The sequence below is a fragment of the Staurois parvus genome, unplaced genomic scaffold, assembly GCF_062004578.1.
Source record: "Staurois parvus isolate SC_StPar_1 unplaced genomic scaffold, SC_StPar_1.0 ptg000182l, whole genome shotgun sequence".
NCBI classification, from domain to species: domain Eukaryota; kingdom Metazoa; phylum Chordata; class Amphibia; order Anura; family Ranidae; genus Staurois; species Staurois parvus.
The window spans coordinates 2861313-2874505 of NW_028317978.1; the positions used below are offsets into that span (position 1 = coordinate 2861313).

Sequence of the window (13193 nt, forward strand, 5' to 3'; positions counted from 1 at the left end):
GTAGTGATCCACAAAGATAGAGAGTTTTTTGCTTCGCTGGACAGGAGCACTGGCAAATCAAGAGAAGGAGCCTGCGTGCTTCCAGCTGACAAGATGTTTTGTTGGAGCGTTCTTGAGTGGAATTTCTGCAGAAGGTACTGCTTTGAAGAAAGGATCATTAAGCATAGAATTTTCATGAAGCTCAATATGGGATGTCCCTTGGATCACAATTCTCGAGAATGTGCTCTTAGAGAAAGAACTTTCTTTTTCTTTTGCTTAGTCCGTGCCAAGGATCAGGCCCAAGTATTCCAGGTGAAGGAAAGGCTGGAGAGCGAATTTGTTGAAATTTATCACCCAGCCGAAGCATCTGAATTGTCTTGTGGACTCTTGCAGATAGCTGGAAGAGAGAGGAGTCTTTCAGGAGAAGGTTATCTAGCTAGCCTCCAACTTGGATTCCTTGAATTTTGAGCAGGGCAAGCAGAAATGCTTAAGACTTTTGTTAACAAAAAAAGGATAAGCCAAAGGGCAATGAGGATGTCAGGGACCATCGTGACGCATGGGTCTCTACATGCGTAGGTGTCTGTCAAGACATGCAGGCAGCAGGGCACTAGGACCCAGGCGCACCCGTCACCTATGACGGCGCTGAGCAGGCACCAGGACCTAGGCTACTTAAACCAGCCCTGCACAGACACAAGTTGCCGTATGGTCTGATCTTGTTCCTGTGATCTGCGAGTTGATTCCTGACTGTTGCTGACCTTGCTTAAACTTGACCTTGCTGATATTCTCCTGCCCTAACCCTCTGGCTCGTTTGACTACTCTTCTGGATATCCCTTCTGATCTGAACTTCTGTTACCAGACCCGGCGAGTGACCCGATTCTTCTGTGCCTGCTGTCTTGTACCACGCTGTCCGCCCGTTACTGACCCGGCCCGTCTGACCACGCTATTGCTCAGCCATCCATCCGACCCGCACGGATTAGCTGCTACTCTCCAGACCTGTCTGCCTCTTCACAACAGGCTCTCTACCTGTCATTACCTCTGGTGATTCCTCTACCTCAGGTGGGTGTACTCAGGGGCCGCGACTTGGTCACTGTCCGCTCCAAGCCCATCCCCACCATCAGGGGCTCTGGTGAACAGGCGGACTGGGGCTTAGACTCCGCGCCCTGGGGAATCCTGTCCTGTGGACTGCTAGAGTACACCAGGTGGTCCATAAGAGAGGATATGGTTGTCTGCCAATCTGTAGAGCAGAAAGCGCACAAGGTGCTTAAATGGAAATATGTAGACAGGCACCTTGGATATCCATAGTTGCCATGTATTTCACTTGTCCCAGAGAGGCAATTACTGAGCTTGCAGATTACAAGTGAAATTGTTGAGAAATTTTAAATCCAGAATAGGACAAATACCATGAACAGGTTGAATAAAATCCTTTAAAATCTGTTGTGCAAAAAAAGGTAGTTCAGGGCATTTTGTAAATCTAACTGTCCTTGGGCAGTTTTTGGTTGATTTGAAAGAAGAAAGCAGTGAGGTAGTAGCGTTTTGAACTACACTGTGTACCTTTTTGAAACCATCAATTAAGTCCAAAAGTCTGGGACATCTGTGACCCAGAGAGAGGCAAACTAACAGACATCACCTAACTCTTAAAAGTGAGGGTGTCCCTTCATTGTGAAGAGGGCTCTGGGGAAGGCTGGTGGTTTTTTTGAGTCAAGCTTTTTGCTGAAGCTGAGGCTGGTTACAGTAGACAGGTGCTCTGCGTTTTTTTTTTTTTTTATTTAAGCTGGAGGCTCCTGAAGAAGTTGGTTTTGGGACCTTCCATTGTGGAAGTGAAATGTTTCCACTTCTAACTTCTTGATAAATTGGTCAAGTGTCTCACCAAATAGACATCTCCCTTAGAAAGGAAGGAAAAATTAGAACCATTCTGGAAATTTGTCTCATGCCATGTTCTAGGGCATTTACACAGAAAAGTAGGGCAGAGGACAATTGTTGTAATTGATGTGTTACAGCACAATCCTGAAATACAGGATTGTGTTGGCTGTTCATTGCCCTAGTCCAGTGGTCGGCAAGCCGCGGCTCGCGAGCCACATGCGGCTCTTTACCCACTCTAATGCGGCTCTTCTGTGTGCCGGGCGCCTGCTCCCCTCCCTCCTCTCGGTCGGCCGCTCCCCTGCCTCCTCTCGGTTGGCCGCCCCAAAAGTCCGCGCGGACCTTTTAATCCGGCCCGCGGATGTGGCTGTCAGGATGTGTGTAGGCGGGGCAGCGTGCCGAACGTGAGGGGAGGGGAGCTAGGCTCCTCTCACAGTCCGCCCTGAAGACCCGAACGGCGCGGGAAGACAGCGAGAGGAACGCAAAAGGTAAGTGAATTGACACGGGGGACTTGGCTTACTAGAAGGGGGGGGGGGAATAGTACTGTGGGGGATGAAATACTATATGAGGGATGAAATACTTTATGAGGGATGAAATACTTTATGAGGGATGAAATACTATATGAGGGATGAAATACTATATGAGGGGATGAAATACTATATGAGGGATGAAATACTATATGGGGGATGAAATACTATATGAGGGATGAAATACTATATGAGGGATGAAATACTATATGAGGGATGAAATACTATATGAGGGGATGAAATACTATATGAGGGATGAAATACTATATGAGGGATGAAATACTATATGGGGGGATGAAATACTATATGAGGGATGAAATACTATATGGGGGGATGAAATACTATATGAGGGATGAAATACTATATGGGGGGATGAAATACTATATGGGGGGATGAAATACTATATGAGGGATGAATTACTATATGAGGGATGAATTACTATATGAGGGATGAAATACTATATGAGGGATGAATTACTATATGGGGGGATGAAATACTATATGAGGGATGAAATACTATATGGGGGGATGAAATACTATATGAGGGATGAAATACTATATGGGGGGATGAAATACTATATGAGGGATGAAATACTATATGAGGGATGAATTACTATATGAGGGATGAATTACTATATGAGGGATGAATTACTATATGGGGGGATGAAATACTATATGAGGGATGAAATACTATATGGGGGGATGAAATACTATATGAGGGATGAAATACTATATGGGGGGATGAAATACTATATGAGGGATGAAATACTATATGGGGGGATGAAATACTATATGAGGGATGAAATACTATATGAGGGATGAAATACTATATGGGGGGATGAAATACTATATGGGGGGATGAAATACTATATGAGGGATGAAATACTATATGAGGGTCGAAATACTATATGAGGGATGAATTACTATATGGGGGATGAAATACTATATGAGGGATGAAATACTATATGAGGGATGAAATACTATATGGGGGATGAAATACTATACGGGGGATGAAATACTATACGGGGGATGAATTGCTATGGGGGATGAATTACTATATGGGGGATGAATTACTATGGGGGATGAATTACTATATGGGGGATGAATTACTATGGGGGATGAATTACTATATGGGGGATGAATTACTATATGGAGGATGAATTACTATATGGGGGATGAATTACTATGGGGGATGAATTACTATGGGGGATGAATTACGATGGGGGATGAATTACTATATGGGGGATGAATTACTATGGGGGATGAATTACACTATGGGGGATGAATTACTATATGGGGGATGAATTACTATGGGGGATGAATTACTATATGGGAGATGTATTTTCAGTTTTAAAAATGTGGCTCTCAAAATAAATTTCAATCATGGTTTTGGCGAGATTTGGCTCAGTTGAAAAAAAAGGTTGCCCACCACTGCCCTAGTCCAGTCAGCTGCTGTTTGACATACTGAAATTGCAGCAAGAGCCTGTTGCAAGGGTGAGGCTTGCAAGATTAGTGAGAGCTTTCAGGAGTGTCTCAAACTTTCTATCTGCAGAACCTCTGAAAGAAAAAAAACATCTTTAATAGAAAGAGTGAGACTTTTGTTTAGACAGACAGGATCAACTACAAGAATAGCCAATTTTTTGGTAAACTTCTTTTTCCACTGGATAGACTTCAGTAAAGAAATTGTGGGGAATGAAAATTTTTTCAGGAGTGACCCAGTCACCGTAGACTAAACATTCTATCTGTTCATGAACAAGGAGTGTTTTACAGGGTTTTGTAGGTCTCTCTGTACCTAAAGGGGCATGGGAAGATGAAGGAAAGTCAGGCTGCACAATGTCAAAGTTTTTGCAGAGGCAATTAATTGTTCACCGTTCACAAACATGTTTCATGAAGCTCCGTCTTCAATATAGTGACAGTCTGGGGCAGAAAAAAATCTTCCGACGCTTCCTTCAATACTGCATCAATATCCTCTTCAATTTCTTCTGTGTCTGCATGCTATAGGACTAGCATATCAGGATCGAACTCAGGTTGAGAAATGGGAGTAGGTAAATTTGTGGGATAAATTCTCTCCTTCCTACAGTTGGGTCTGGATCAGCATTTGGCACTCAGTGCTATCAAGCATCAGGTTTCTGCCAATACTACGGTTTCAGAGTCTGTTGTCCTCTCTCTCTCTTTGATTTGGACCTTTGTACAGGGGAGTCTCTCAGGTAACTCTGCCTTCTTAGTGACTCCATGGGATCTGAATCCAGTTCCTTCTGTAGTTTTGAAACCACCACTGAGCAGGTTCCTTTCTCTACTCTCATGGTGGAACTGCTTGTAGCCATCACCTCTTTAAGGTGAGTGTCTAAACTGGTTGCTTTATCCAGCATGAAACCCCTAGTGGTTTGGAAAGGGACTAGGTGGTGTTCAGGGCTCAGGCCTTCATTCTTGCCCAGGGTAATTTCTGCCTTACACCTTAACTAGGACATTGTTCTCACATTCCTGACTGCTTCCAGTTCACCGACAAGAAATTTCCCTCTATTGCCTTAATGTGGTTCCGGCTCGGAGAATCTCTCTCTCAGATACTGCTTCTTTCAAAAGACTGATTCTCTTTTTGTCATCCTGGGTGGACCCCTGAAGGGTGCTCTGGTTTCTCTTTCCACCAAGGTGGATCAGGAAGACCATTATCCAAGCTCATGGTTTATTGGGGTCTACCTAATAGGCTAAAAATTCCTGCGTTTCCCAATGAACTCCAAGAAAAGGATTTTTTGGTGAGTGCAAAAATCTAATTTTTTTCCCCTGGTGTGTATGTTTAAATTCACAAGAAGAAATAAAATGCTTACGTGTCTCCATTTTCATCCCGTGTAGCAGTTAGTGGTCTCTGCACAGCCAGCAGCATGCGAGGGTCTGCACTTACTGCATAGTCCATTAAGGACTTGGAGGTACGCTGGGCTAGGGACAGCATTCTCATACTGCAGATATGAGCTGTGATGAGAGAAGAAACATGAGTACCACTGCTTTATGAAAAACTTATCAATTACATTCAATTTAATGCTAGCTTCACATCTATGCAGATTGAGGATTGTACAATTTCAGTTTGTTTTGCGTTCATGAACACGCGTTTTTGATGCGTTGAGGTTTGTTTGCCAATATGAAAGAACTGACTTTGATGCCACTTGATGCGACTTTGGATGCGTGCGACTTGGATGCAACTGACTTTTTTCTTACTTTTTTTTTTTTTGCGACTTTGATGTGATTGTTTTTCTTTATTTTCTTTCCTAATACGAAAGTATAACATTCCTGTTTATGTAGTGCAGCTTTGATGCTACTTGAGTGCCACAGAGTGTAAGATCACATCAAAGGTGCACTTCATGAAAAGAACTGTCATACTTTCCTATTAGCAATAAAAAAAAAAGTCACATCAAAAGTCACACTCATCCAAAGTCGCATCCACGTCACACCCATCCGAAGTCGCAGTCAAGTTGCATCGATAATTTCCTTTTGCCAGCCTCCCCCCTCCCCCTGCAAAATGCATTAAAAAAAAAAGAAATACTTGCATTTTTGGTGCAGGTCTATTACACGTAAAACACAATTTACTGCGAGAAACAGTGTTCTTGACCCTTTACAAAAACACACTGGCTCAAAATGCAGATATGGGATCTATATCCATAGGAAATCATGTTAAATGGACTGTAGTGCGTTTCTGCAAACTAGAAAACACAACTGAAACCTGCATAAGTGTGAACCTAGGGTAAAACAGGTAATCCAGAATAAAATAAAAACACTAGACATATGATATATACTTTTAAGCTGTGACTAAACAGGTCTTATTTCTGTACCTTGACGTATGGTCTCTTGGCAATCTCTTTGGAAAGATGGAACATTTTCCGGTGTGGGACTGCCTGGGGTCTTGTCGGTCTCCTTCTTAATGTTTACTGGCTGGTGTGAAGCCTCAGAAGATTCAGCTTTCATGTATGCACCCTGGTAGACTGAACCAGTGTGTGTAAAGAAACTACCATGTATGCTTCCAAAGGAGTAATTCATATTGTTCCCTTGTAAATTATGAAGCAAAAAAAGAAATAAATCAGTCAGAATAACCAAACAGCCTTCTACTGAATCATTAAAAGTGTTTTTTTTTTTTAATATTTCTGATTACATTTATAAATGAAATAAGAATCAGGAAGGTCTGATGCATGAACTAATGCTTTTAGAGTAGCATGCTGTGTGGATGTGCCATAGGGTGACATTGGAAAGAAACAGGATATCTGAATTAGTGAGCACACCTACCTCCTGCATGTCCAAAACCTCCAGAGCCTCCGCCTCCTCCTCCTGCACCCCCCATGGGTGCTCCTCCACCAAAGCTGTGGTTTAACGATGGAATATCTTTTCTCCTTTTTCTCTCTACCTCTTCTTTGTCTGCAGAACAAGAGGTTATCAGAGCCGCTAAGAAATATTTAATTTCTTGGTGCATGACAACATAATCACTTACCTTGATCCAAGGGGTAGTAGGTAAACTGCTTGGAGTCACTGACATCACCACCACGTTTTCGTTTTAACTGCAAGAACACGGTCACCGGGCGGTCAATTTTCTGCTTGTGGTATGGAGGGGTCCGGAACACAATGGCATACTGAACCATAAAAGAAACCCATCAGCCTTTACACTTCCGTTGTATTTACATATTCAACCTTGCTAACAAAGAAAGCATCTAAACTACCAGTTTGCTTAAAGGATTCTAACAGTATGAAAATGCTTTAAAATACAGCACGAGCACCTGATAACTTTAAGCTACACACAAAAAAATATTTTACAGTACGAGACACTGCTGGAGAAATCTTGCTTTCTCCATGTCTTAGTGACCAAAGTAAGGGGAAATCCCCTAACTAAATCACCTGCTAAAGAAACAACAAAATAAATCTATCTGGCATTCTAACCCTAGTCCACAGAGTCCAAAACAAGAAAAGGGTTCAGCTTGAATTCTTAATTAAAATGACATTTGTTAGACATAGCCTTTAAACGCCATAGTAAAAGCCATTAAACCTTTACATCAGAAAAAAAAAAGGCATGCAAGTATACACTTCCTACCCTTCTGTCATATAGCCAGTTACAGCACAAGCACAAACCTGCAATTTGTAAATACTGTACCAATGAATCCAACATACCTGCTTATGGACATCTGTTGGTGCAAAGCTCCCTAATGCCTCCCATCCGTTTTCATCATCTTCATAAAACCGCACTTCTATGTCATCTGCAGAAGAGAAGTAGAATGTAAATGTTTAGGACACAGAGATAAACCACAGCTGGTGTGCAACAATGCACAAACTATTTGGGTCAATATACCTCTCAAGACAATGCCATATTTTCTTTCAAGCACCGACTGTGTTTAAAATTATTCACAAAAGGTGATTTACACAAGAATTTAAACCAATGAATAATACAATATTCCAACAGCAAACAAGAATATATTTTCATTTGCTGTTCTGTTATTCCATTGAAGGGAAAGTCACATGCAAGAAACTGATAAACTACTGCTTGTTTGTTAATATATTTACCCACTGACTGTGGCTAGTAAAACTCAGCTATCTTGGATTGGCATCACACACTGGTCCTGTCTGACAGGCCTTAGGCTCTGTGCAACATTGAATACCAAGAAGGGACTCATACCTACTGTATGACAAACCCTCTCTAGCTCTAGATGCAACATACCAAGTATTGTGACAAGGCCAGTGCACAAGTGCTAAGAAGTAAACCGTCTTCGTCAGATTAAGCAGTTATTAGAAATCCACATTTCATAACGTAATAAAAATAATTATGTGAAATTAATTACACCTTTAAGGTTAAGGAAGTGGTAGTAAAAAGGTACCTTTCTGCACTTTATCACAGAGTAAGTACACCTCATCTCCTCCTTTTACAGAGCCTGCAGTCTTGTCCATTCGAGAAATACGCAGGTTTGAGGCTCCAGGAGATTCTACATTAAATAAAATGAGAATATAGTAAAAACGACATTTAAAATACATTCCTGCACCATGACATAAAAATACAAGATCACTGCTCATATTCAAAGTACTTCAGTATTTAAGACAAATTATATCTACAAAACAGAATGCAAGACAAAATACTGCTTCTATCACCACTGTGCTGCTCCCTAGCCTCCCAGCTGCATTTAGTCATATAGCCAGTAGGGGTCACTCAAGTTAAACTGATGAATTATTATGTATTCTTATTAGAATTTTCTGTTGAACTAGAGTCAGCCCTCAAAAATGAAATTTCCCTCTCTGAATGGTTCCTGTTCAGCAAAATCAGCCACTTACTTTTTATTGCAATAGGCCTCACAGCAGCAGGAGGAATCTTATTCCACCAACTGCGTTCTACATGCCATCAATGAAAAGGCAAAACTGCAGTGAGGAGGGAGCAGGGGTGTGGTTTACTGCTGCGTGTCTGTGGACACACAGCGCTCAGTACCAGACCTGATGGGAGCACGCAGAGGTGCCTTATTAGCATTCAACTAGGAGGACAGGAATCTAGAGTGTCAGTGGGGACTGTAAAAACAAGAGAAAAGTGAAGTTTCAGTACATTATGGTTGCACAGGGAATGTGTTGCCTTTTTTAAGTAAAAAAAAAAATTGTCACTTTAAATTAATTTTATATATATGTCACAAACAGTGGGGGGACAGAAATGGGGTGATTATTGTGCTCGATGAGATGTGAGGGCTTTCATTTTCAGTTAACTACTAATAAAGATGAAGGATGAAGATGAGATGTACAGGTGAAACTCGAAAAATTAGATTATCGTGCAAAAGTTCATTTATTTCAGCAATGCAACTTAAAAGGTGAAACTAGTAAGAGATAAACGCATTACATGCAAAGCAAGATAGTTCATTGCTTTTCAGTGATTTGTCATAATTGTGACAACCAGACTGAGAGACCATTTAAAGGCTCAGGAACACTTTGCAGGTGTTATGGCTTACTTAGCTGATTAGAGTGGGACACTTTGAGCCTAGAATATTGCACCTTTTCACAATATTCAAGTTTTCTGAGATTGTGAATTTGGGGTTTTCATGAGCTGTAAGCCATAATCATCACAATTGTGACAAATCACGGCTTGAACTACCTTGCTTTGCATGTAATGAGTCTATCTCATATATTAGTTTCACCTTTTAAGTTGCATTACTGAAATAAATGAATTTTTGCATGATATTCTAATTTTGCGAGTTTCACCTATATATAGCACTGCACCATATTATTGTTTATTTTGCTTTTTCACCTATAGGTAAAGGTTTGAGGTGCTAGCTGTTTAGTATAGATATATATTGTATATTAAGCGCAGGGGGAACACTACTTTGTTTTATTATTATGAGATATGGACCAACTATGGGGAGCTAACAGGAAAGACAGCAGCAGAAATATCTCTATACACAGGTTGTTTATATAGTGCTAAGGTGTACAATTATCATACAAGTTTACTATATTATGTACTTATTAAAATAGATTTTCCTGGTCAACAGTTAAAAACTGCACACCAGCATGCAAAATTACGCAAGGCAAACCTGAATTATTGCATCATGGTTGTTCCAAAAAACAGATGTAATATTCTGTATTACAAGGTGTATAAATCAAATCACTCACTGCTGTCATGGATGGGATCAGAAATGACTGGCTTCAAACGGAGGGTATAAGCACCAGTGCTGTCTGGCAAATATGCTGTAAACCGAAGACGGACAATGCTCAAGTCTGTAACTTTCTTCAGGTCTTTTACATCTGTATCTATATCTTTCTCATCTTGTTCTGTAAAAGGATAAGTCCATCATGATAAAGAACAGGATCATATTTTCACATGCTTGAGTTTTTTGTTTAATTTCAGTTGGGAAAAAGCTCAGTTTCATTTCCAGAGCAGATATGACAAATCTGTAAAAGATTTGTATGTACTGTCAGAAAAAAAAAAAGAACATAAACTAGAACAATAAGAGCAACCTATATAAAAAGATGCTGTACAATTCTGTGTTTTACCTGTGAGACAACGGGTTCTCAATATTTGTTGTCTTATCTTTTCCTTTAGAATTTCGATCTGGCTCTTTTTTGTGACATGGACAATCCCTAAGTTATTAAACCTAAACACAAATACAGAACACATTACGTTAAATATTTACATCTGGCAGAAAGCAATGAACATGTGAAGAGTTTGCAATCATCCACCTTACAAAGAAGCACTTCTTAGGTAAGCACACGTTACAAGCAATAAAGTAGATAGAGTAAGGCAAGTTATAACCCGTCAGTTTCTTTTTTTTTTTTTTGCTGTCTGTGTCCCATTAAGCAGAAAACCCTTCACTTCTTGTTCAATAGCTAAAATAGGAAGTGAGAGGAAATGCCTTCAGAGTGAGGGAATCTCTGTTTGCCACTGTTTACTGTTCTGGTGGCAACCCAAAATTTGGGATTTTTTTTTTCACTTTCACTCTTGGTGATAACAGTAAACAGGACAAATAAGGAGGGTAAATCTCCATAACGGGGAGACCGAGAGCAATAAAAACTTGACAGGTGTTCTATTCCCTCCTCTCCTCTCTATCCAAAACTCAAAAGAAAAAAGAAAAAAAGTTTTACCTTTAGTTACATTTAAATGCAACAAGTACTCCACACCATATACCAACAGAAACATTAAGGCCTCATGCACACTGGATGCTTTATTTAACTCTCCTAGAAGCCTCCCCCTGGCAGCAGCATATTGGCCAAAAAAAGACTAATGCTTGTAAAAATGTGTAACGCGTTTAGCTGCATTTACAGCATCAAGTGTGTGGGTGTTAATTCATTTTATTGGCGAAAATAAATAATAATAAATATTCTGGTCATTGAAACGAATTAACACTCAAGTGCTAAACGGGCCTAGTATTAATGCGCACTTAGATGCGCTTACGCACGTCAACCGTTTTTTCTGCCAATAATTTGCTGCTCCTTGACACACTGGCAGTGTTATTTTTTCCTGCTTCTAAACTCTCCTGCCACTAAATGCCTCCAAAAGTTTGTGTGCATGGAAACATAGGTTAACATGCAGTGAAGTTTAGATGCAGGAAAAAAGAAAAAACAAACAAGAAAACAAAAAATGAAAAAAGCCCCTGACAGCAGCTGTTAAAATGTCCAGTGTGCTTGAGGCCTAAAAAGGCAAATATTACTATAGAAAAAATAGCTTTTACACAAGAGAACACATCATTGTGGGATCAATTCACTAAGAGTTAAAGCGATCGTAAACTTGAGGAAAAAAAACTCTCCCTGCAAGGCAATGTTATAAAGTGCTAGTATGGCCGCAGCATACAGCTCTGTAGGAACGGAATGGGTATGTTCCTTCAGAGCGCATGTACGGTTGACATCGCCGGCTGCCGCTCACTAGCATTTCTCCTAAATGGAGCACGTTAAGAAGATATTCATTTTACCTACATTCTTATGCTAAGTTTACACTAGTGACAGCCTTTGATGCCCCCTTCTAAAAGCGATCCATTGTGGTTTGCTTTTCAGAGGAGGTTGACAGGCCTTTAAATACGGCACTATTGGCTGTCTTTTCAGCTTAAGGGGGTAGTGAAAATGCAGCTGAATCACCTGTTTCTACAATCTCCCCCCCCCCCCCCCCCAGTGGGAACAAGCCCTTAGTATGCCTTCATGCACAGAATGATCTCCCTCTGTGCAATGCTACAAATTAACAACATTGCTGAGCAAACAGCATTGCACTTACTGGCCAGTGCAGGGTTTCCCTGAAAGTTGTTTCCTACATTACTAAAATACTGAATGCCTGTACCAAGTGAATTGAATGTCATGAAGCTTTGTCATCACACAACTGATAATTCTTTATTCATGAACTGACTCCTAAATTGTCAAATGCAATAATTTATGTGACACAAACATCGCATACGATAAACATTAGTGAACTGACCCCTGTATCCTCTATAATGGGAAAAGAGGAGGTAGGAGAGGTCAGAGAAGAAGTCTGATTTGTGAACAAACTTACTGAGCAGTCATGTCTTTAGGTCCTACAGTCACCACACAACTGCCTGTCTCATTGGCATGTTTTCCAACAAGGCTGTGAGCGTGAACACGTGGCGGGTCTGTGTGCGCAACCAAATCCACTTCAATCTTGGCCATGCCAACATAATTAAAGATCTGCAATAAAGATATATAAAAAATAAGAAAAATTAAAATTGATCAGAAACCACTTTCACGTGATGCACACTATAGGTAATAAGTTAACCCACTCAAGGACAGACAGCTGCTCCCAGTATGCGGTCATTTAGGACTTCTTCCACAAAGAAAATTGTTATTTAATATAGATATTTGTCGTTTGGAAAAGGCACACACACGTTCAATTGCTTGGTAACAAAAATTGTTAATCGGCCAATCACATGGCAGCAACTAAATGTATTAAGGCATCTGGATGTGGTGAAGACGACTTGCTGAAGTTCAGACCGAGCATCAGAATGGTGAAAAAAGGGTATTTAAACTACTTTCAATGTGGCATGACTGTTGGTGACAGACGGGCTGGTCTGCATATTTCAAAAACTGCTGATCTACTGGGAATTTCACTCACAACCATCTCTAGGGAAATCAAGACTCATCAGACCAGGCAACACTTCTACAATCTTCTGTTGTCCAATTTTGGTGAGCCTGTGCGAATTGTAGCCTCTGTTTTCTGTTCTTAGCTGACAGGAGTGGCACCCAGTGTGGTCTTCTGCTCCTGTATCCCATCTACTTCAAAGTTCAACATTCTGTGTGTGTTGAGAGATGGTATTCTGCATACCATGGTTGTAACGAGTGGTTATTTGAGTTACTGTTGCCTTTATAACATCTCAAACCAGTCTGCCCATTCTCCTCTGACATC

At 40.7% G+C, this 13193-nt stretch overlaps 1 protein-coding gene across 2 annotated transcripts in view; it reads right to left on the bottom strand.

Moving 5' to 3' along the window:
* The window catches only part of NFKB2 (nuclear factor kappa B subunit 2), an 85413-nt gene that overhangs the window by 29763 nt on the left and 42457 nt on the right, over nt 1-13193 (bottom strand). For both annotated transcript variants that reach the window (XM_089677244.1, XM_089677243.1), the window contains exons 6-14: nt 12327-12478; nt 10346-10446; nt 9965-10123; nt 8203-8307; nt 7502-7587; nt 6831-6969; nt 6629-6757; nt 6181-6393; nt 5185-5326 (exon numbers count right to left, since the gene is read on the bottom strand). In XM_089677244.1, coding sequence (XP_089533370.1) covers nt 5185-5326; nt 6181-6393; nt 6629-6757; nt 6831-6969; nt 7502-7587; nt 8203-8307; nt 9965-10123; nt 10346-10446; nt 12327-12478 — 1226 coding nt within the window. The remainder of the gene's footprint in view (nt 1-5184; nt 5327-6180; nt 6394-6628; nt 6758-6830; nt 6970-7501; nt 7588-8202; nt 8308-9964; nt 10124-10345; nt 10447-12326; nt 12479-13193) is intronic.